At 41.8% G+C, this 24972-nt stretch overlaps 2 protein-coding genes across 14 annotated transcripts; one reads left to right on the top strand and one right to left on the bottom strand.

Annotated features, from left to right (window-relative positions):
• Positions 1-1547: 1547 nt before the first annotated feature.
• On the top strand, positions 1548-19790 carry FAM151B (family with sequence similarity 151 member B). 13 transcript variants are annotated; one of them, XR_014503096.1, is made up of 9 exons: positions 2533-2977; positions 4357-4482; positions 6907-7069; positions 8144-8355; positions 9034-9169; positions 9948-10030; positions 12299-14122; positions 16675-16787; positions 17970-19790. XR_014503096.1 is itself a non-coding variant. In XM_083404281.1 (9 exons), the coding sequence occupies exons 1-8, from the start codon at positions 2887-2889 to the stop codon at positions 14109-14111; spliced, it is 945 nt and encodes a 314-aa protein (XP_083260407.1). In that variant the 5' UTR covers positions 2533-2886; the 3' UTR covers positions 14112-14122; positions 17970-19790. The 13 variants fall into 13 exon arrangements, 5 of the variants coding, with proteins under 5 accessions (XP_083260404.1, XP_083260408.1, XP_083260405.1 ...); XM_083404281.1 differs by lacking the exon at positions 16675-16787 and having other exon boundaries at positions 12299-12413; positions 14093-14122; XM_083404280.1 differs by having other exon boundaries at positions 12299-12413; positions 14093-14122; positions 16675-19790.
• Positions 19771-24228, bottom strand: ANKRD34B (ankyrin repeat domain 34B; the record flags this gene model as incomplete). Its single annotated transcript, XM_083404103.1, has 2 exons — positions 23546-24228; positions 19771-21352 (listed from the first exon to the last, which is right to left on the bottom strand). Exon 2 carries the CDS (start codon positions 21310-21312, stop codon positions 19771-19773), a length of 1542 nt encoding a protein of 513 aa, XP_083260229.1. The 5' UTR covers positions 21313-21352; positions 23546-24228.
• Between the last annotated feature and the right edge of the window lie 744 nt (positions 24229-24972).

Here is a 24972-nt window from a genome sequence, read left to right as displayed (position 1 = left end):
CATGTTTTTGTATTATAAACTACCTTGTGATCCTCCAATGAAGGGTGTTTTTGAAATGTTGTTAATAATACCTTCATTCATGGCCATATCTTGCAATCAGCTGCAGATCCTTTATTTATGCTTTAAGGTCCTTTTCTATTCCTGAGTATACTTTTCGTTACCTCCTCACATTTCCATTTCTCTACATCTTCTGCTTGGCTAGGGCTACACCCACTGGCGGAGGAAGAGGTGTGCAGGGGGAGCAAACCGCCCCCAGCAGTGCGATCCCGGTTGGGTACCATCATGGCTGCCTCCCACCCACGCTGGGCGCCACGCCCCCCACAGGCGGTGTGCCATGCCCCCAGGACGCACACCACACCCCTGCGGGTGGCGTGCCACATCCCCGGATGTGCGCCAGCCTTGCCCCCTACCTGCTCTTTGCCTCCCCCCACCCCCCGTGCTGGAGCATGAAGCTCCGCCACTGTTTGCACCAATCAATCTTTATTGCCCTTTCCAAATACTTCTCACAGCGTTATTTATTGGATTTGGCAGGCCTGTTAACCCTCCTCCCTGTACTAAAAGTGGTACCTTGGTACTCGAACGGCTTGGCCCCGAACGCCACAAACCCAGAAGTGAGTGTTCAGGTTTGCGAATGTTTTCAGAAACCGGACATCCGATGCGGCTTCCGATTGAGTGCAGGAAGCTCCTACAGCCAATCAAAAGCCATACCTTGGTTTTTGAACGGTTTCGAGAGTCAAATGGACTCCCAGAATGAATTAAGTTTGAGAACGAAGGTACCACTAAATGTGTAGGGATTGGATGGGTAGCTCTCCTACAGTTGAAGGTGCCAGTCCTATCCTTCACTTCTATGCAAGTAATCCACTACACTAGCACTACTGCCTTCTAAGTGCTACCTGTGCCCTTCAGAATCCTGACAAAACTTGCTTGGAGTAGCTGTGTGTTTAATAGGCCAAAATGCAGCCCTTAACTTCTTGTCCCCCAAGCAGTAATGTCACTTGCTGTGTACTTACTACACTCCTGCCTTTCTGTTTTAGAACCAAACTCCTATTGCTATTGCTTAGGTGCAGGGTGTTTTTGTGTGGGTTGGCACTTAAAGGAAACATGTAGTAATACTTACAGCTCTATGAGCAGCATTTTAAGGAGAAACATGGGATATACACTTTTAAATACCTTTGCTGTACCAAAGGTATTTGTAGGACACACTCCTAGGTGCTTGCATGAGTGTAGCCAGGATTTTTGTTGGGAGTGGGGTCAGGCCTTTTGTCAGGGTGGGGGGTGGGAGAACCTGTTTGCTATTGATTTTTATTTATTGGGGGGGCACCTGCCCCTCCCTGCTCCCCCTTGGCTACGCCCATGGGTGCTTTTGGGCTCCAAATACAGTGTTATATTTGTTCCAGGGATCTTAACGTAGGACACAGCTTGCCCACTTAGAAATACATTGCCCCTTTTGTGCCCCCTTTTGCACATATGGACCTACCAACCTTCGTCCCAATACATTGTTAAAACCAAAAGGGGCAATATCGAGCGCCGATTGAAAGATTTAATCCCAAAGCGGCAGATTCAGAGGGCATCCTCAGATGGGACTCTCTCTCCCGTCCGCTCGGCGGAAGGATATGTTGGCGCCGTTCCACAGCGACCTCGGCGCGTGCTCGACGTAGGCGCTCTCGAGGCCTGGAAGTATCTGGGCATCTTCTCTCCTCCCGCTACGGCCGAACATGGAAGCGCGCGAGCCGGGTAAGGTCCGTGCGCCGCCCCTCGTGGAGAGTCTTGCGCGCTCGCTGGTGCTGAGGGGGGAGAGAGAGGCTCTAGCAGCCCCTTCTTCCCTCCTTATAGCCGGGTTGGTCCCGCTCTCTTGAGCGCCGGCAGACCGCCGTATGGTTCCCAATTATTTAATAACAACAAAAATCACCCTTCTTTTCCATTTTACTGCTGAAATTTTCAAAAAAAAAAAAAAAAAAAAAAAAAAAAAGCGCGGCTGAGCGTGGGGGAGGAGGCGTTGTAGAAACCGTTTTTTCTGTATGGAGAAGAAACTCAAGTTCCTCGGTGGGAAGTGCAAATATTTCGTATTTTGAGGGGGGGTTTCTGGTAGGAAAAAAAAGCCAAAGGAGATTCCCAAAGGTCTGATTTCCGCACACCCCTGATGTACAAAGTGATGTCAAGCATTCGTATCCGTTACAAAAAGAGAAACAACATGAAGCCACTGAGATAGAAGGGAAGCAACGGCTGGTGGTGTCCATTTTGAAACATGAAAAAAGCGCTACCAGGGTTAAACTAGGGCAGTCTTTCCTCCTGCGTGTTAACCTGCAGGTATTCTGGACGCCGATTTCCATTAGGCCCAGCAAATGTGGCCAGTGGCAAAATAGGGAAGACAGTGTGGTATAGTGGTTAGAGCGCTGGTTCTGGACCCAGAAGACGAGGGTTCAAATTCTGACTCTGCCATTGAAGTTCACTGGGCGACCTTGGGGCCACTCTCTCTGAGCCTCACTTAACCTCACAGGCATGTGTGGATAAAATGGGGAGGAGAAGTATGTATGTTGGCTTGAGCTCTTTGGAGGAAAGGTGGGATATAAATACAGTAAAGCCAAGGTCAGACACCTGATCTATCCAGTACTGTCTATACTGACTGGTGCTCTAGGGTTTCAGACAGGACATTCCCAGGATTGAACCTGGAACTTGCCACTGAGCTATGGCAATTCCCCAAAGTGATGTTGAGGGTTGTAGTCCAATCATATTTGGAGGGCAACGGATTGGGAAAGGCTGAAATAGAAACTTCCACATGTTTTTGAGTGAAGATTTCCTTCCAGCCACCATGCATTGTGGTTTCTCTTTCTCCTTTTTTTTGCATGCACATGCTTGGTTGGTTGCTTCTTGGGTGCACCTGCTAGAATGAGGAGCAGGGCAGGTGTGCTGGTGCAAATATTAACCTTTTGTTCTCCATACATAAATCACTGCTCACCTCTGTGGTCAGCTTGTGTGGGTAAGTGTAACATCTGTTGTGGAGACTTGACTGGAAGACTGAAAAAAGCTATTTTGATTATTAGAGAGGAATAAATCAAGAGGATGCTGTTTTTCTAATCAGAGAAGCAATTGCTGCAATGTTACATACAAGACCTTGTGTCAGATAGTTTAATTGAAACACAGACAGAGAAAGAAATGGAGTGTCTTCCGAAATTAAACACATTACCACCTCTTAAAGTTCTTGATTTGTTTTGAGGGCTATGTTGCTAATGCTCCCACAGCTTTTTTATGATATGAAACTGAAGAGCATGTATGACTGAAGAGCAATTTGCCTGGAATAACCTGGTTCCATTTGTTGACAAACCCATGCCTCTCTCCACAAAAGCAAAACCTGCCACTTACTGGATTACATTAATCTCTTACAACTTCTGATCTGGATGGTTGGTGGATCTCTTGTTCCATGCACACATACCTCACATAGTGCTACATTGGGCCTTCTAGGTAGTGGTGCCCACCCTATGGAATGCTCTCCCATCAGATTTCAAGGAGTTAGATAACTATACAACTTTTAGAAGACATCTGAAGGCAATCCTGTATAGGGAAGTTTTTATACCCCAGCTGGACAGGGTATAAATAATAAATAAATCATATTATTAATGTTTGATGTTTTATTATGCTTTTATATAGGTTGGAAGCCGCCCAGAGTGGCTGGGGCAAAGATGGGTGGGGTACAAATAATAACTTGTTGTTAATTTCCACACATTGGGAAATCTCAGTATCATCTTCACTGACTGGCAGTCTAATACTTTAGCCATGGCACTCTCCCAGCTCTACCTGGAGATGCCAAGGATTACACCTGGGACCTTCTGCATGCAAAGCAGATGCTGTGCCACTGAGCTGTAGACCTTCCCCTTCTGAAGTTCCACTTGACTATGATTCCTAGAAGACCCTGCTCCCTGCCTTGCAGGCCTTTTCCCACCTGGCCTGGGAGGGTGAGGCCCTGACTGACTACAAAAGCTGCTGAATTCTTGGCCTGGCATAGTGTTTAGGGGCTTTTGTTGAGGTGTGGGATAGTTGCTACTATTGATGTTATTTTTTTAATTGTTTACAACTACTGTTGTTTGTAATTATGTGGGTTTTGTGAGTGTTGTAAGCTGCCTTGAGTGTGATTTTAAGTTTGGAAAGGTGACATACAAATGAAATGAAGGGCTGACTGATTAGCATTTATGTTCAAATCTTTCCTTTATTGTCAATAATAGCTTATTTTATTCCTACTTTAATGCTAGATATTATTTCTGTTTCACATTAGTTGTCTCTATTCCCACACACACATGGCTTAATAAGCTTTTGTAAGCTGTCTAACATTGACATTTATTTCCTCCAATGTTCTCAACATAGGGTGTTGGAGTGAAAATATATTGGATTATTTCCTGAATGCCAAACAAATTAAAACAAGAGATGGAGCTGAAATCATCTGGTACCATAGAGCAAATAATAAGTTACAAATGGCAGAGGCGATACAGAGTAAGTATTTGCTGGACAATATATTTGAAAACAAACCAACTGTTAACTGAGAATATGATAAAAGTGGTTTATTTTAGTTTCACAATGTAACATGGAAGCACTTCTGAGGCCAGAGTTGAATTACCAGAGCGCTGCATGTGGTTTGTTAGAAGAATAGTTTGTTTCTTTTGTGATCATCAAATCAGAGAGCTACTCAGTTGCCTGGCAGCCATGCCACTTCAGAAATGCATTTCTAGCCCTTATGTTTTGAGACAATATGTGAAAAATATGAGTGCATCATAAGCTTTATGCAACATTTCCTGAAGGCATTCCATTGTGGCTGCAATTATTTATTATATAACACCCTTTAAGCAAATTTCCAAGATGGGAAAGGCAGAGAACCTTATGGCACGAGCCCATCCTAAACAGCGGAGAAGAGATTGCATGGAGTGATGGTGGTAAAATATTTGAACCCCCAGTCTAGGTATGTGACAGCAGTGGTGGAAAACCAATGTCCTTCAAGATGTTGCTAGAGTATACCTCTTGTCATCCCACTGGCCATGGTAACTGGGGCTGATGGTAGCTGAAGTCCAGCAACATTTAGAGGGGTCACAGGTATCCTACCTGCTCGGCTACAGGTAGAGGCGTACCTAGGTTCCCTTGCGCCCTTGGCAAGGAGATATATTGGTGCCCCCATCTCCATAAAAAAGCATGATGTAATTAAATAATCACAAAAGACTTAAACTGGGGGCTTATACTATAAATGTCTACTCATGAGTACATATCACCAAGTTCAATGGGGCTTACTCTGAGGAAACTGGGTACACAGGACTGCAGCCTAAATCTGGCACGCCGGAGGCAGGAACTTCTGAGAATACCTCACTTCCCTTTTCGTTACTCTGACAAGGCGCCAGCAGAAAGGCACTAACTTGGAGGTTGCACACTTTACTCAGAAGTAAGCAGCACTTAAGTCAATGGCTTTTGCTCTCTGGGATAAGCATGCAGCAGCGCACACACTGGAAACCAGTTAAGGTGAGAAAGAAACCAGGGATATTAGATATTTGAAGATGGCTATCATATCTTCTTCAAGTCCCTCTTTACCAGGCTAAACATACCAAATGCCCTCAACCATTTTTCATTATGCTTGGTTTCCAGGCACTTCAACATCTTGGTTGCCCTCCTCTGCACATGTTCCAGCTTGTCAATATCCTCCTTAAATTGTGGCTCCAATAACTGGACACAGTACTCCAGGTGTGTGACCAAGGCAGAATAGAGCAGGACTTTTACTTCCATTGATCAGGACACTGTAACTCTGCTGATGTAGCCAATAATAGCAATAGCTTTTTTTTTTTTTTTTTGCTGCTACATCACACTGTGGACTCACGTTAAACTTGGGGCCTACTAAGACCCCTAGATCATTTTCACATGAAAACCAGGTGCCCCCCATCTTACATTTGTGGAGCTGGCTCTTCCTGCTGAAGTGTAGAACCTTGTATTTGTCCCTTAGTTTGGGCCAATCTGTTGACGTCATATTGAATCCCGATTCTGTCCTGCAACATTAGTTACCCCTCCCATTTTTGTGTCATCTGCATGTTTGATGAGCATCCCCTCAATACCTTCATCCAAGTAATTTATAATTTGGAATAGGTGCAAGTCGCTCCTTGTCCTGCCCTACTCCAGAACTCTCTTTTTCTGGGGACATACCATTTTAAATTACACCAGTTTAAGTTCTGGCTGAGTCGCAGTTGAGCAAGGTTGAGGGACTTGCTCCAGCATAGCCCCAGCTGCGTTCAAGATTTGCCAGATCAAAATTTGTTAATTTTGGCAGATCCTGGGTTGGAATTGCACTGTAAGTCTATAACCCTAATCCCATTGACCTGGGAATAGGACCCATTTAATCCAATGGGACTTGCTTTGGAGTAGATATGGTTAGGGCTGGAGCCTAAATTGTTTGCCTTAAAAAGCACAAACATGAGAAATTAATTAAGTAGCTTCTGTGGAGTACAAAATAAGGAGAAGAATGCAATTAGTGTGCCTTTCAATTTACTTCCCACTCACAAATTAACTTGTCAACTGTTTTTTAAAGCAAAGATTCTTAAGCTTAATGTTTTAAGCCATGTACTTCTATTCCAGCAAACAACCCTGCTCTACAGTGTGATTAGGAAATATTTGTATTTATGAATATATTTAAAATAACACTGACAAGTGGATGCAATAGTCCTGGTTTCCCCAAGCCTCCCAGATGAGCTATGTGAACAGAGATATGAATCTATGTTTCCACTGTCTATGTCTAGTGATCTCCTTCATATGGATTAAACTGACTCTTAAGTGATACATAAATGTTAGATAGCTATACAATTTATCCATGACAAATTTAAATGTCACAACACTGCTTGTTTTACTTTTTCTGTTCATGTTTTTGTTCATGTTTTTGTAAACGAACAGGTCCAGCTCACATGATAGAGGCTGATGTCCTTCTTTGTGAAGAAGAGGGAAGTGGTGAGCCCATCATGGCTCATCCACCTGAAACCAGTAGTGATAACACATTAAAGGAATGGCTGAATGAAATTAAAAACACTAGCAAGGGCATCAAGCTTGATTTTAAAAGGTATTTGGAATATATATAGATAAATGTTTGTAAGATTAAGGGTGCAGTCCTAAATGCACACATGCTTACTAAGAAGTAAGTTCCATGGAGCTTAGTGGGACTGTCTTCCCAGTAAACTTGCATAAGTGCAATTCTACAGTTCTGTCTTAACAGTAATTATAACATTAGATATAGCCAACAGCAAACCCGTTATTATCTCTTAAGTTTTAAAGCATTTTAGGATAAGTAAAAGAAAGCATTTTGCTTAGGTTAAACATTTCCCCCTGCAAAATTCCTCAGTTCCCCCCTTTCCTCACGTTTAGTCCATTGCATTTTCTCTTAATATAATTTATACCTTATCCTTCTTATTCAATACAGTACAACAAGGCAGCTTACAAAAACTAAAATTACAGATAAAAGCATGATGAACGAAACATTAAGAAATGGTCACATGCAGCTAGAATATACGATGTTACAATGCATCTGTTATAGATATTAGAATAGAGCTTGAACCATAAAGCATCACACTATATTTAATGATAGTTAATTTAACATGTATCGCTTTACAGTCTGTGTTATCATGGTTAATTTCCTGAGCTGGAATTTCATGGTGTAAGAATCTTTAGAAGCTGACAATAAAGAGCATTATATGAATCAATCCTAGTGTTACAGATAAGCGGGTGGTGCTGTGGTCTAAACCACTGAGCCTTGGGCTTGCCGATCAAAAGGTTGGTGGTTTGAATCCCCGTGACAGGGTGAGCTCCCATTGCTCGGTCCCAGCTTCTGCCAACCTAGCAGTTTGAAAGCATGCTAAAAGTGCAAGTAGATTAATAGGTACCACTCCGGCAGGAAGGTAAATGGTGTTTCCGTGCGCTGCTCTGGTGTCAGTGTTCCGTTGTGCCAGAAGCAGCTTAGTCATGCTGGCCACATGACCCGGAAAAACTGTCTGCGGGACGGACAAACGCCAGCTCCCTTGGCCTGTAAAGCGAGATGAGCGTCGCAACCTCAGAGTTGTTCGCGACTGGACTTAACTGTCAGGGGTCCCTTTACCTTTACTAAGATATATTCAGATTACTTGTTGTTCTGTCTCTACAGCCTAGCAGCTGTTAATCCGTCAATGAAGCTTCTTGGAGACATAAAACTCAGGCAACCGGTTTGGATTAATGCAGACATTCTTCCTGGACCAAATGGAAGTAATTGTGTAGTAGATGCAAAGGGGTTTCTAGACACTGTGAGAACATTTTTTCCAGATGTAACTTTGTCATTAGGATGGACAACTGGGTGGATTAATCTAAAATGCAATAAAGGTAAGAATAAATATTGGAATGCTTCGCAAGAATTAATCCACCTAATACTATGCAAGATACAATATCATGCAGTTAATCTACCTAACAGTATTCATTCTAGGAAATTATGTCAAGCTGTTATCATTGACATAGTTTATATTTTAAATTTTAATTTGTGTTTCCTTGTACTTGGTCATCCTAGTTGTCTATCTGTTCCTTTCAGGTTTGGGACCTCTGATGCTGTGATGCTTTCCCCCCATTAAATAAAATTAGGAAAGCTGCTCTGTGTGTACAAAAGAATAAGCATGCAGAACTGCCTGCTTAAATTAAGTGAAAGTAACTTACTGTGAATTACTTTAACATGTGAAGTGTGCCTGGGTCATGTTAAAATCCAGGACTGTTACCTTCCATATGCCTGTACACACAGCACAGTATGAAACCTGTTTTCCCAGCTCTTTGAAAATAAATGTTGTTCTAGGTTTGTATGCTCTGAAGCCAACAGGAATTTGAGTCTGGATTTAAGATTTCTGAGCCCATTTCATAGCTTGGTGCTCATTGTCTCTTCCCCTGGTGCCTAGTTCCTGAAAAATTATTTCTGATCATTAATATTTTGTGGTTGTAACTTTAAAAAACCCACACATGCTGCTGAGATGGCAGAATAAGTGCTTGAATGAATTATGTGTTTTGTTATTTGTTTAGGCTATAGTTTAGCAATGGTGCAAGAAATGGCCAAGATATGTAGAGATCTTACTCAGCCAATAACATTTCCTGTTCGAGCTGCTTTGGTTCGTCAGTCAATACCTGAACTACTGTGGTTATTACAGCAGTCAAACAGGTATAGTTAACATCAGTTGGGGTGATTTGGGGATTGGAGACCAACTGGGTGATTGGGGTGGCATGTAACAGTATGTTCATTGTCCATTGAGCATTTGTCCCTCATAGAACTGAATGGAAAGGTTCTGTACACCAATAGCTTAGCATTAAGGTTAGTTAACTACCCATTCATTTTTTCAAATCAGTGTGTCAGGTATATAGTTCAACATTTAAGTATTAAAGAGAAGGGCCGTGGCTCAATTGTAGAACATCTGCTTTGCAAGCAGATGGTCTTGGGTTCAAATCCTGGTTTCTCAAGGTAGGGCTTAAAATTGCCCCCATCCAAAACCCTGGGGAGTGAGTGTGGACAGTAGGCTAGATGGACAAAGGGGCAGACTTGGCATAAGGCAGCTTCTTGTGTTGGTATTACTAATGATGGACATACTTGAGCAAAAAGCAATGAGCTTGTGCACATATGCTTAAAAACTGTTGACAGAATGGAATGATTGTATAAGGCAACTTCAATATATGCCAAAAATACCTAGTATTTTTTTCTGACATTGTTGGAATTCCCCAGTTTGAACATAAAAAGGAACTTGGACTTAATGTAAGTCAACCATGGTGCTGGTGTGCTAGAGGAAGGAGCTGTGCAATGATGTTGATAAAATATTAGCAGAGACACTTCTATCATTTTAATAATAGATTTTGCCTATCTTAAATTTTAATATTAATGTTATTTGCTTAAGTTTTATGTAGACTTCTATAAAATTAAACCAAAGTTTTGGTGACTTTCATTCCAGATACACTCTGACAATTTGGACAGGAAAACATGATGACTATTCCGTAGAAGATCTGCTCTTCATCAGAGATAGCTTTGATAAAAGTAGAGTTTTTTATGATATCTTAGAACCACAAAAGTCTGAGTTTAGAAAGGCCATAGGAATGCAAATTGTGGCATAAAGAGAACAGACTGTATCAGAGTTCATGTTTATGGAACGGGGCTTTTCCATATTCCGCTTCTCTTTGCAGTGCTCCTTGCTCACCCAATCTGCTTCTCGGGGTTGGGAATTCTTAGGATGGTATGGGAGTTGAGAGAGTTACACCTGGACATTAAATAGAACTTTTACTATGGCTTTCCAGAAGTAGTTGTACTCTTAACTCCCATATTCCCTGACCACTGGTCATGCTTGCAGCGCTGATGGGAACTGGGAATCAAACAAAATATTTGGAGGACCACAAGCTCCCCATCTCTGACCTAATCTATGTAAAAAAGTTATTGTTCTGGATACCATAATGCCACTATCCCATGAATACACAAAGTATAATATACAGGAAATCCACTGATGGCTATACTTACCGCCATGTTAACTCATTGTATATATGATCCATTACCTAAAGTGGAGCGCTATAATATACCCATCTTAGCCTCAGTCATGGAAACACACCTGAAGGTCTTACAGCCAGCACTTTTGATTCTGCAATACTCACCTAGTGCACTGAAAAGAGTGGTGGAGCAGGTAGAACTACTATACTGCAAGCCTATTTCATCAGATTAATGAAATTAACTGATGAATAAAACTCTTACTCAGCCCATAAAAGCCCCTCTAAAACACATAAGGTAGTCTATTTGTCATTCAGTTTATCAAGCACATGTGGGGAATTATTGCCTGGTCTCCCTCGCCCCCAAAAGATACATTTTTCTTCCTAATTTTGCTGTTGGCCGCTGTCAGCGAAGGGGACAGTTACAGCACTGACTAACATTTAAGAAAGTGGATCTATTCAGTTAAACAGAGAAGTGATTCCTACCTCTCAAAAATAATTCAGATATCCAGGATTTTAGTGTAGCTGTGATCAGGCAGTAGCATTTCTTACTCCTAAAAGCAAAAGGTATATTTTTTTGACCTGAGTGTGAAAACATTTTAAAAATCACCCTGCCAGTGTCAATTCAAGTTTATCTGCATTTGAATCAAGAGTTGGCATACTTAATCTCTTACATACCAGGCTGCAACATTTGATAAACATCATACTATACTTAGCATTATAATGAAACTACAACAAGTATTTTTATTCATTCTATTATTTATTTCAGAGTTTTTGTACCCACCTCTTCCACTGGAGCAAAGGGTGGTTTACAACACAACATACAGTATAAACAGTACTATAATCTAAAAATAAAATAAAATCATACATCCATTATAAAACAGCAGTACTTAGCCTCAACTCCAACTAGCAGCAACATCATCTGGTTTTAGTTTGATTCTGCTTCAAATTAATGTTTCATTGAAAGCAACTGCCACTTCAGTACATAATTCTCAAACATGTATTCCCTTTTAGTCTTCAATGCTCAGGTCCCATGCTTTTTAAACTTTTACAGAAGGCAAATTCACATCCATCCACTTAAAATGTCATTTTTTTTCTTACCTGGTTGTTAAGCTTATTGTGTTTTCTTCATTATCCACCTATTTGTAATCACAGAGCCTTTGGTTACAGTTTGAGTAGATTTATTTCTGTACTTTCTATAAACCTACTTTATGTTATCTCATAGAGCTCCCATACAAAGCTGGGCTGTTGTGCTTGGAAACTGAAGAATGTTATCCTTATGGGTGCATGTTATTTGCTTTATATTACCAGCATTTGTGTGCACTAGAAAATACATAAATGAAACTGTAATCGTTCTAAAATGATTTGATGTTGCAGAAATCTCTTTCCTCAGACTCAATAAAACTGTTTTTGAAATTACCAGCATGTCTTTGATACAGTTTCTCCTACATTGTTAAAAGACAGCTACTTATTTCTGTAATAACTTTATTAACATTTAAAGCAAAATTATACAAATAACTTGTGGGAGTTAGATTTAGAAAGTTTGGCTGTTACTTTGATAAGCTGACAAATGCAAGAAAGCTTCCCAACACAAGACTTTTACAAGCTGAGTTCTATGGCACTTCATAGACTAGTAAATTAATCATGGCATAAGCTTTGGAGGATAAGAGTTCACTTTATCAGAAGGAGATTCTAATTCATGAATATTTAAGGATCTTTAAGTAAAGAATAACCTTTCAAAATTCTTATTAGGGCAATACATTTTTTTAGGCTAACCAAAATGTCACCAAACAGTGTGCAAGCTTTCAAATTATCCTGACCTCTTTTTCAGGTTGTTATAAACAAATGGAGATGGCTGAGAGAAATTGGCTGGTGGTGGAGCCATGGAATCTGCGTCCAGTCACAGACTCAAGACAGAATGCAGGCAAAACTGTGCCCAAGGAACGGTGCTGGGTTTTTTCCTTAGGGGCAACCACCTCATGCCCTGCCTTCCCGTCCCCCCCACACCCTACACCTGCAATGATGGTCAGCAGCCCAGTTCCTGGCTGGCCCTTCTAATTCCCACCCCAGAAAGCTCTCCACATCCTTTCCTGGATCATGGCAGGGAGGGTGCAGGTGCACAAAAAGAAAGAAAGAAATGAACCATTGAGGAGAGAAAGGAGAGAAGCTGTCACCACTAAAGCAGCAGCATAATGGGGGAAAGCCAGGGTGGTGGTGGTAGGAGGAGCGCCACCACATAGAGAAAGTGGGCAGAGACAGTGGGGAGATTAAGGTAATGGGATGGGGCGCACACTGATTTGGCCCAGGTCCCATTGGACAGCCGTGGTGGTCGGAGGTAGCAGCAGATATTATGATTAGGCTCTGCTAGGTGCAATGCAGGTTTTAGGTTGGCCCAAAGGCTTCTGGGAAGAATGAACATACAATGGTCCCACCAAACTTGGGAAGATATTTTTAAAATATTAAGTAGGCAAAGCACACCAGCTCTTTGGTAGGTGGAAAACAGGAATTTGTTTTTGTCACAGTCCACTATAAATAGAAAGCTAAAATGTATCTCATGTCTGTAGAATATATCATCTCATAAAAAGTTACAAGTTACAACCTAGTGCATAGAGGAAGAGTGTAACAAAAGCTTAGAGAAATTGTCAGACTGCACAAATAAATGTTTGTACAGTGGTACCTCGGTTTACGAACTGAATCGGTTCCGGAAGTCCGTTCTTAAACCGAAACCGTTCTTAAATCGAGGCACACTTTCCCTTATGAGGCCTCCCGCTGCCAGTGCTCTTCCACCGTTCGGCTTCCGTTCATAAACAGAGGTAAAGTTCGCAAACTGGGACACTACTTCCAGTTTTGCAGAGTTCGTAAACTGAAAAGTTCGTAAGCAGGGCTGTTGTTAAACTGAGGTACCACTGTAGTGGGAAATAGCTTTGCAGTGGAAGCAACACCACTGTTGCTTTGTTTTCAACCTATGAATTAATTCAGTGCATTTTGGATTCCATATTGGCAGGATTGCTAATACATCAGCTTCTGTGAGAAGTCATTACATTTTGCTTAAACTGGTATGACATCAACTCCATGATTCTATGAGGATAAAATCAGATAGATGATAGATCTATAGATAGATGATAGCTGTAACATGTATAGAACTAAATCTTGCCAGATTAGCATTATGCATTATGCTCAGGTCACCAAGGAAAACCATTCCAAAAGATCTAGTGCTGAATCTTTGTATGTCTCAATAGTCGCATTGTTTCCATATATTGCTCAGCTTGCCTGTATACAATGCAAGGAAATCCACTGTGTGAGCATTAAGGAATATGCCAAACTAATTCCCCATTACATCTTAAAATTCTGGATGGATTTTGAAGCTTAGAATCACAACTGAAAAGGAAACTCATACTGTTTCATTTTGAAATGCATTTGATAAATTCTGTGGCAATTTCCAACCTACATTTGCTTCTCTGCAAGGTGAATTTATCTTTCAAAGAGAACAATTCTCCCATCTCTTTTTATGACAGTGGTTATGATACTGGAAAACTCATTATTCCCTTAATCCGTTTTCTTATAACCTGAAATGTCAAACCCTTGGATGACATTGAACTGCCCACATTTGCATCTGTTTACACAGTGTTCAGGGAGCAGACTGAAATGAGTTAAGGTAAGCTCTTTTCTCTTAAACATGCCTATCCATTTGAAAATGCACATACTTCTACATAAATGTTGGGAGGGGGCGGTTAGGCAGTAGAGAACCCACATATGAATTCATATCAAATACATGATTTACATGTGGAATTACAGGTTTATCACAAAACATCAAACAATTCAAAAGGATATACAATTTTGAATTTATAAAAATAAATTACATATAAATAAAAGCATGAGAAAGTTTCCTGAAAGCTACTGGTACTACATTTCAGTCTTTGTAAGGAAGTTATTTTACAAAATTTATCAGATACAGGTATATAAATATTGTACAATATGGGGGGGGGGACCAAAGAGATGTTTACCGGTACTTCAAGCACTCTATGATGCGTGCATGAAGGGGAAAGGTAAAGTTGCCCCCTGTTGTCCACACATTCAGCAGACCATTTTAGCAGGAGCCCATGTGCTGCAGTTGTACACATGTCAGGTCCTTGCTCAAATAAAACCCCAAGCAGGTAGTCTCCTTTGCAACAATCCACTCAACATGTGGACGTCAGGGGTAAGATTGCCATATCTACACATACTGTGCATCTGGAGAACTTGCAGGTTAACAGCCCTCAAATGAAGCAACTGGTATGACATGAAAACATTTACTTATCATGATTAGATCAACATGATCTATTCTATTAGTGAGAGAAAAAACACAAACTACAAATGGAGTGATCATTTAAGACTGCTTCAGAAATAAAATAACTCCCCAAACAAAAATAAATTTCTGTGTATATGTTCCTACCTTGATTATGAAAAAAATAGATTATAACAATGATTTTCATTTCAAGGAGGGCACTGTTCTGTGTTTGCAAGGCGACTTAGGGCGCCTGGTCAATATTTTCTCAAAATCATGTTTCTTTGAAAGCTTCGGCTGCATACTCCAAAACCAAGTAGATGCAACAGAAACAATCTCAAGTCTATACTCATCTTTCTGAGATGTAATATGGAACTTACCAGCTGAATGTAAAAATTATTTAAGTTGCTAACTTTTAAGAGGGGTTATGAGCCACTACTGAGTTTTCCTCCCAGACCAAATGCTTTTATTTGGGTTGGGCACCAGGTTTGGTGGTACACCCCTTAGGGAAAATTCTTGCTCAATGCCAGAAGTTTCACTAGCTTCCTAGTACCATTCTTAGTCTATCTGCTCATTGTAGCTACTGCTTTTATCTATTACTTCCTTATTTTCAACTGTGGGTGCCATGCATTAGGGTGTTCTTATAAATGTTGGTGGCAAATGCAGGTATCTATGAGGTCTGGCATTATTTGTATGTTTTTGTGCTGTGAGTAGCTTCTCAAGCCCAGCATGTAAATAGCTGAACTATACAAGTGTGTCATCAGCAGTCATAGGACTGCCTCAGCCCATGACACCCACAGCTGGAAGTCAAGACAGATTGACTCACATCTGTGGCTGCATAATGGGACATATGTCAGTGAACAAATATGAACACACCATGGAAGAACAGTCAGCCTAACCGAAATTAATGGCTGTGGGTGTCATTTTCCAATATCAGTAGTTTCCAAAAAATACCCATTGAAGCTTATGATTTGCCTTTGTCGTTTCATAATTTGTCAGGAGTCAACAATTATTTTAATATACACAGTTCATCTTTTTTTAAGAAACAAGGGGCATTCTTGAGCCGTGATATCTGTTATAGCCTTGTTTTCAAAGTAGGAACACGGAATGCACTGTTTAAAAAAGTATACAAGGTAACTAGACATCTTAGCTACAATCAATTCTTGCTATGTTTTGGGTCATATGGATGTTATTATTTAAATTAAATTTCTGACACACCCTTCCTTCCAAATGAACACAGGGCAGCAAAATAGCAAAGCAATACATTTACAAATAATTTTTTAAAACCCCACACATTTTAAAACAATTAAAACTGTCTTAATTAGTGCAATAAAGGCTCAAATTAGAATTTGCAGCCCTATGTCTGATAGCTGCTTTGCTTTAATATTTGCCTCAAATACTTAGGAAGTTAATACAATTTTTACTGTCTCCCATTTGGGTGGTACTAGTTGATATTTGATGGTTCAGCTCCCCTTTATTGCTAAGCCAAAGGTCATTGCCAACCATTCAGAAGTACAATAGGAAAAAACAACAACACAGAACACTGCTCAAAATATTATAAATATCACAATGCATTGCAATATCAGATCTTTTCCAATAATAAAAAAACTATTAAACTCATTAGAGAAATGAGTCATATTTATAAATGCTCATTTATAATTCATTCAGCACTACTATCTGGAATGCTTTACTCTACTTTATTAGGAAGGAAAGGAAGCAGATTTGCCTGGGATAAGAAGCACCACTAACCTTACAGCCTCCCCCATTTTGTTCAATAGTGCTGTTGTTTTCTTCTATGGGTTCTATGGAGACCAGCGGTGGAGATTCATTCATGGCTTCCCTCCTCAGATCACCCTGTTCTTTTTGAGATGGCAGACATGGGGGGAAATATATACCTGAACCTTTTTTGAATATTAATTCCCACAATAACTCCTCATCTGCAGGAAGGTAAGAAAACAGAATGGTGGTGAGGTTGGAAGACAAGAACATGAGATAGCATGGGATGCTGGGTAAAGCACTGTTTTGGAGACAGCCTTGGAGTTGGTGGAAATAACAGGTGAAGAGGCTATAAGTGAGAACCTGGATACTGATGAGAATCTGTTTATAACAGAAACATTGTATAGCTGCATATTAATGAGTATAGAATAGCTGTCTTCTTTACTATGGATCTACTGTCTTTGTATAAGCGAGTAAGCCCAAGCACTACTAGCCACCCTGAACAGAATATTGTTAATTATTCAGGGCCTTCAGTCAATAACATTTGCTTTCTGATTAGATCAGAAATTACTGAAAGATTAAAGCCACAAAACATTTTCAAGTAACAACATAGTGCCAGTTATCAGCGAACACAGAAATCTGATAAATGTTTCACAGGAACTGTTCCAGTACAAAACACTAATGCTGACATTTACAATATCAGCACTCTTTCCCACTCCAATAAAACGCAAGTAAACAACAGAGCTGCTTTTCATAGCAAATGTCTGTAGGATGTGAAAGATCCGGAGCAAAGATAAAAAAACACCTACCCCAATTTAGCAAGATCTATGCTGCATGAGCAATATAATAATAATAATAATAATAATAATAATAATAATAATAATAATAATACTTTATTACTTATACCCCACCCTTTTGGCTGGGCAGCTCCCAACATAACATAAAAAACACAGTGAGACATCAAACATTAAAAACTTCCCGATACAGGGCTGTCTTCAGAAAGCCATGTAATTATTTCTTTGACATCTGATGGGAGGGTGCTCACAGGGCAGGTGCGACTACCGAGAAGACCCTCTGTCTGCTTCCCTGTAACTTTACTTCAGTGAGGGAACCACCAGAAGGCCCTCAGAACTAGACCTGTGTCCAGGCTGAATGATGGGGGTAGAGACACTCTTTCAGGTATGTTGAATTGGATTTGTGTTTTAATGCACATCCCTATTTAGAGGCACCAGAAACTACATAAATCAGAACTGGGGGCAGGCGGGCTGTGTAACTGCATTCAAAGGGGAGAAAAGTGAGATCATTATGCCTTTACCACACTTGAATTGTAACAATAACTACTGGAGGTCTATAGCCAGTGTTTTGGCTAGTTTTTTCTAACACACTCCCATCCCCAAAGCCAGTCCACCCATGAGGCAAGATGAGGCAACCACCTCAGATGGTAGGATCCAGAAGTGATGTAGATCTTTATTCCCTACTTGTTGCTGATGTTGACCTTCTCTTCCCTCTTCTTCCCTTGCAGGGAGGGGAAGTGCCATTTTACAGTTTGCCTCAGGTGCCAAAATGTCTTGGACCAGCCCTTCCTGTCCCACAAACAATGGATCATGGGAGTCCCAAACAGTCCCACAGTCCCCACAGTCCCAAACAGAAATACTGTCTCTCTCACCATTTTTTCCTGTTACCTTCTGACTCGTCTCTACCCTAGCTGACATTTTGGTGGCAGCTTCTTTTTCACAATCCTAGACTACATAGTCCCTGCCAACGTGCACATCAAAGAAACTTGTCTGCCAGGCACTCCATGATAACGCCCAATTTTGCCAAGATCCTGTTTTAATGATCCATGCATGCACACACAAATACATACAGTTGGAGAGGTCACATGAGAATTGATTGCATACAATCAGTTGTCATTGCAAAGAGCAGCTTTCTAATTCAGAAGAGGTAGATGACAGCAGCAAAAGTAATGGGGAGGGGACTCACCTTCCCTTCTTTGTCTCATGCCATTGCTGCTTCTCTCTGTCTTCCCCAGTGCCTTTGAGACTTTAAGGGAGAAAGGGAAGGAACAAATGCAAGACCTGGTAGAGGAGATATCTCTAAGTGCACAAAACAATACATTTAACAGCCTCAATATGTTTTGATTAAAATCTGTGTCAGGGATACAGTAAAACAACAATGCTTTATGTTCTCAAATAACACTTTGAGAACACTTTCTGATTACAGCACCCTGAAAAAGATTTTAATTGAAACGTATTAACTATAATAAATTACTGTTTGGTGCACATAGGGCTCCATTTCTTCCCACTTTCCCCCTCATAGTGATTCCTCACCCTAACGACTATATTATTTAGGCATCTATCACAAAAGATTCCCACAATCTATCAAATCCTATAAATTCAAGAATGTGGCCAGAGGGAAAGAAAGTGTTTGGGGATTAAAAAACCAAAAAAGCAGCAAAAGCTAGAGTTTAATGCAGTAAAATGACACCAGTATATCTTCATTACTTCCATGGTTGCTCCTCTGCCCCAAAATGTATTAAATAAATACTCAAGATGAACAAACAACAAAAGCTTCCAAAATTTAAACAGAAAAACATTCACTCTGCAAAACTGGAGACGTTTGTTGGATTTTACGGCAGCTTTTCCATCTGTTATAAATTGGATGCAATACTTTTCTAAAATGTTGTGTTTTTTATTGTTCATACATGTCCTGCCTTCCCCCCTAGTTGTGGCTAAAGCTTTATATTTTTCCTTCATTCAATTCAGTCACTTCTCATTAGACATTTGCAACCTTTCAAGAGAAGATACATTAATGTAAGAATAGACACTAGACATAATCCAGCACAGAATTAGGCTTGACTAAACCTATTGAAATGGGCTTGAAGACATTCCTACTATGTACTAGGTTGTTCCCATTGTATAGCTGAACTGTCTGTTGCACAATATAGGATTTAGTTCTGTAACAGCTGTTTAAAAATAGTCACACACTGTAGATAAGGCATTAGTAAACTTGCTGTAAAAGACTGGGCCTAGTATTTGCGAACCCTAGAATGCCTCATCAGAAAATTCTGGTTTGTATTATCTATGCAGACAATGGAGAACGATATCCATTGTTTTTTCCATAGTAAGTTACAATGAAGATAGCAATATTTTGCAATTATTCCTCGGCAACTAACCAGAACATATTTTGCAGCTCAACCTCAAGGCTGATGTTCAATGAAGAGTTGGGGAGGAGGTGTTGCTACAGTCCAGTCCAGCCACTCTCACATTCCAAAATAATACTTGTTAGTGTGTACAAGTTGTATGCCACTGTTCCCCAGTAATCAACTAAAAATTTACCAGCTGTTTGATCTGTTCAGTTTGTAATGATTGCCTCCTTGTCAAGAGTGTTTTACTTTTGAAGTCTTTGGGGTAAATGGGTGCTGTTGGAATTAGAGTTTTTTGTCCACAAGAAACCACTGTATTAATCTTACAGATATCGGGGATTGGGGGATGAGGGTTCACATTTAAAGGGGGAAGAAAACAAGGTCTGGTCAGGGCAGTGTGATCTGAACCCCGCCTCTCTAAAATGGCATGATTTCTCCTGCTCAAGAAACTGGGAGGCATGTTTTCTATCAGTTCTCTGGAACTCAGTGACAACGATGGAGACGGGGAGAGCAGCTTTTTCTTCCCTAGAAGCGATTTGCTGTCTTCAGTAAGAGGACTTAAGCTAGTTGTTAGCTGTGAATCGGAACTGTAGTGATTTGCCCCCAGATTTCTTCTTTGAACAATGTTTTTCAAGGTGGAAACAAAGGTCATTTGGGCGGAATCTGGATTCTGGTCTACAGGAGCTTCGCTCTGATCTGCTGCAGCTTCGCTCCTATTGTGGTAAGTCTCACCAAAGAGTGACTGAGAATTTATCTCATCATATGACATTTTTCTTGAGGCAGTTTGCTCAAAGTTTTTCAAGAAATTAAGAGTATCCTTTATATCAATGCTGTGGTGTCTGGTGATAAATCTCTTGGACAGGGCCAGGCTGTTGATTTTAAAACACAATTCTTCCTCTGGAGTTATGTCCTGAAGCTCTTCTTGTAAAGGGGATATTTGATTCTGATCAAAAAGTGAGGAGGAAGGCTTCATCCAAGGTTCAGAATATACGTGCTGCATCTGAGGTCCTGTGTGTGCCAAGCTGGGTTTTCTTGAAGGAGAATGTGGTTCAGGGGCATCTTCCTTTCTTCCAGGATGGTTAGGTTCTTTAAAGTTAAAGAGACCCTTTTCTGTCTCCTTTGAATTTGACTGTGGTGAGGGAGATGTTTTGATTTCTACATCTGATGGGGAAGTGCAAGAACTTGAAGAATGACCTTCATCAGTGTCAGGAGGAGGAACATTTAAGTACTGCTTAATTCTTTGTCTCCCAGATGGAGACCTGTCTTTCGTAATAATTATGACTTCTTTCCCCCTTGCTTTGCAAGCATCCAGGAGAACTTTGAGGGTTTCCTTGTCCTCTGAATTCACTGAGTAAACAAGAACTGAATTGCCAGAATGGTCTTGCAGACTTATGTCTGCTCCACTTTTAAGCAGTAAAGAAACCACTTCAGGGCCAGCCTTCTGCAAGCAAGCATGCATTAAGGCTGTCTTCCCAGTTTTGTCCTGTATGTTTGGATCTGCCTTATTCTCCAGGAGGTACTTCACCATTTTGACTTTGCTAACACTCTGATGGTCCACATGCTTTGTCTTACAAGCAATCATTAAAGGGGTTTCACCACGGTCATTACTTTCGTTAATGTAGGCCCCACCTTCTAACAACAGCCTTGTGAGACGAAGTCTGCTTTGATAGACCGCTTTTATCAGAGAGTTTCCATCAGGTGAAAGCTCTATGACTTCTTCCATCTTCTCTGTTTTTGAAGACTGCAGCTGTTGAAAATGTTGCCTAATTTGGAGACAAACAGGAAAGATAATTAAGAATCTAATATATATTTTCATTTAGTAACAGGAAGGTGAAAAAAATGGGAGCCTCTATTAAACAGAACATTCTAATTTTGCCACACACACACACACACACACACACACACACACACCTGTCTGCATGAAACAGTGCATATACCTTGTATTCCTCAAGTTGACCTGGCACTAAAGGCTGAAATAATGCATTATATGTACTTAAAAAAACTCTGACAGGAAAAGCAGCTTTGGAATACTGTATAGTTATTTAGATTGGAGAAGAATCAGGAAGGAGGTTGCTTAAATCTTTCTCTACCTGATACTTTCCCATTGCAACTCCAGCTCTCATACTAAAAAAATGAATATATAAATTATTACTCCACTTTGGCCTGAGTCATACCCAGAGTTTGCTTTCTTATCTGATAATTGTTTCCATGAGTCTCGTGAATTATGTTAAAACTGACAGGAAGGCATGGAAGAATAAGGAAACTCAGAGAGGATGCATTGAATGTTTCTAGTATGTTTGTTTATGGTCAGCAAGTTGCTTACTAGAGGACCACTTAAGTAGGTAGATGGGCCATGATACCACACATCACAACCCAAAGGTGCTTGAACAACAGGTTCTCATTGTAATTACCACTACATACCTCTTGGTTGGCAACTAGAAACCAGCTTAGGATGCATCCTTACTCTTTTGTGAGGCTTCAGTCCTATCTAAGAGTAAACCCAACTGAAACCAGAAGAACATACTTCTGTAAAGCATAGGTTGAGAGAAGCTGAGTAGTGGGTTAGAGTGTTGGACTAGGACTTGGGAGACCACTCAGCCATGGGTGTTCATAGGAATATAAGAAACCACCTTATACCAAGTCAGCTCATTGGTCTTTGAGCTCGGCATCATCTACACTGACTAGCAGCAGCTCTCCAGCATTTCCAACCCTCCTGGAGATTGGACCTGGTGCCTTTGTTATGCAAAGCAGGTGCTCTGCCACTCAACTACAGCACTTCCTAAGCTCATTGGGTTACCTTGGGTCAGTCATTGCCTCTCTGCCGGGCCTATGCCACATGCAGGGTTCTTAAGAGGATAAAACGAGGAGGGAGAACTTTGAGCTCCTCGGAAGAAAGGTGAGACAGAAATGTAATATATAAATATACCCAGTATGCTCTAAGGCACATATACCAGGGAGTGACCCCCTCTAATATTTTATTGGGCGGCTGAAGGGACCTCCTATCTAAGTGGGGCTTACTCCCAAATGAGTATGCATAATATTGCAGCCTTCCTGGAGCTTCCTTATCATTAAATACATATCGCTACTAAGCTGTGTGCACCATACAAGGTTAGTTTAAAAAAAAAATAGCACTGATCCTTCTATTTTCTTAGGAAATAAAAATTCAGAGGCACTCTTACAGAAAATTAATTCTCCACCCAATTTGTAACCTGGCAAAACAGCCAGCCTTGCTCAGTACCTCACAACAGTCTGCTCCATTTCACCGCTGCATCCCATAAACAATAAAAAGTAATTTCGTTTTAGTTAAATTTAACTGCTAATTGGAACACTGCAATTTGTATGCTCTTCTGCATGTCAGCGTGACCGCAGTAGCGCGGTACAAAAAAACGAACAACCCAGCAACACTCTGCAGTAACTCCATGCATTTTAGTCCAGAGTATTTGCGATTTTTAAAATATTTCGGAAGTGCGCGGTTGCAGAAACGGAACTGGGAATCCGAACACTGCTAGTAAAGAAACGGGTGTCGGACTGCACACTTTTGCAAGCCAGCAGCCAGCCTATTCCAGACTATATGCCTACTTAGGAGCCAGCACTACTGAAGTCAATGGGTCGTGCTTCCAAATAAGTGAGCCTAGGACCCTAGGTTAACAGCCGGCAATATACAATATACAAGGACACGGATTGCACCCCTTACTCCCTGTTGCCTGCCCCCTTTGCACGCCCTCGGGAGACCCCTCACTCTCGCGCACGGCTCGAAAGGCGCGTCGCTGGCGGGAAAAATTCGCCCAGGGCTGCATAGCTGTGCAGAGTCGCCAGGCGCGCTCGCCAAAACGCAGCAGCGGCGCCACCACGCCAAGGCACCGCTGGGTGAGGCAAGTTGTTCTGCCCTCAGGTAGGAAGGCAAGCGGCCCGGGGTCAAGCCACCGCTCTCCAAGTCTCCCCTCCGCCCGCTTTACCTGCTCGAGGAGCCGGCAGCTGAGGGACGCCGAGCGGGAGAGCTGCTTTCTCTAGCGCAGGGGGCTCCTCTCTGCGCAGGAATTCAGGTCTCCTTAGTTCTCCAGTGGCGGCTGCTGCTTGAAGCAATAGAGGGGAGTAAGGGGGAAGAAACGCCTCCGCTCGGCTGGCAGGCAGCGCCCCTGCTCTGGAGAGGCGGCTGTCAGCAGCGCTGGGGCGGCTTCGCCCACTCCTTGGGCGCGCCACCCACGCGCTGTTGAGCTCGGGCTCTAAGGTCCCGCTGCCTCGCCGCTAGTCCCCCCTGCCGGTCCCCGGTTGTCCAAGGGCGTCTGTTGCCTGCTCGCCCGCGCGGAACTAGCCGACTGCCGGCAAGGTGGGCTTGCTCGCTGCTCTTGCAGAAGGCGGGAAGCCAGCGGAGGCGGCGGTAGCGCGCGCGCGCTCTGTCCCTCCTCAGGGAAGATCTCGAGGCAGAGTCTGCTCCACGCATCCAGTCGGATTTGCGGCGTGCAGCCAACGCCTACGTTTGCTGGAAAGCAGGTCTCCCTGGAGTCAGTGGAGAGCGCACTCCCGAGGACACGTGTATAATAAGACTGCGGCCTCTTAGGTTTTACATCTCCCTTCCCCACCCCCGGGCCCCAGAGGTCTTTTAGGAGCTGCGTGCCAGGCAGAAGTTCAACAGGTGTAGACGCAGAGATGGCGAGAAGAAAGTTGCACCTGTTGAGTTTCTGCCGAGCAGAAAACTGTCAAAGGCAGCTTCTCCCACTTTGAGTGTCTTTGCCTTTTTAGTTGGTAATCCTGGTGGCAGGTCCTGTCTCCTTCCTTTCCCCCATTGTGAGACAGTTTGAGAGACAACATTTGTTTGGAAAGCGGGATAAAACACATAGATAATAAAGTACTACTAATAAAGCTTTTGTCAAGAAAAAGCTGGCCATTGTGCTCTGCTTTGGACCACTTGCCCAAACATTAAAATTCATGGGTTGGATCAGAACATGGAGACAGACCTTTGCTGAAATCATCACTTTACCGACACACACACACACACACCCCAACCCGGAGCCCTGCATTTGTAAATGGATGTGGTTGTGTGTATGAGACAGGTGGGTGGGTACTATTCTTACCATTTGTATGCTGCAGCCAACAATTTACCCCCAAGAATAAGGTTTTTGTTCCATGCTAGAAGGTTCAGCTGCCTAGTGATATTTTGACCAGTCTTCCATTGAGTTGTCTATTTCCTTTTCACTCGTTATATGATTGACAGGTGCATAATGCAATCCTCTCACAGGAGGGAGAACTACTTCAGAACGCATGGTTGGGCGGGAAACACTTGTTGGAAAGTGTTCTCATGGCAAAATCCTCTCTGTATGTAAAGCTATCATATTTGGTAAATGTGACACATCTTGCCAGTATGTGATATCCCTGCAATGCTTGT

Source organism: Podarcis tiliguerta, assembly GCF_965153285.1.
Source record: "Podarcis tiliguerta genome assembly, chromosome: 11".
Classification (NCBI taxonomy): Eukaryota; Metazoa; Chordata; class Lepidosauria; order Squamata; family Lacertidae; genus Podarcis; species Podarcis tiliguerta.
This window is presented reverse-complemented; position numbering and strand designations above follow the sequence as displayed.

What these genes read in the sequence shown, in the direction of transcription:
- FAM151B (XM_083404281.1), top strand. Translation starts at nt 2,887, where the DNA reads ATGAGGAGCAGGGCAGGTGTGCTGGTGCAAATATTAACCTTTTGTTCT. An exon ending in AATGGCAGAGGCGATACAGA is followed by an intron (nt 4,483 to 6,906) that starts GTAAGTATTTGC and finishes GTAAACGAACAG; the next exon opens with GTCCAGCTCACATGATAGAG. An exon ending in TAATCTAAAATGCAATAAAG is followed by an intron (nt 8,356 to 9,033) that starts GTAAGAATAAAT and finishes TTATTTGTTTAG; the next exon opens with GCTATAGTTTAGCAATGGTG.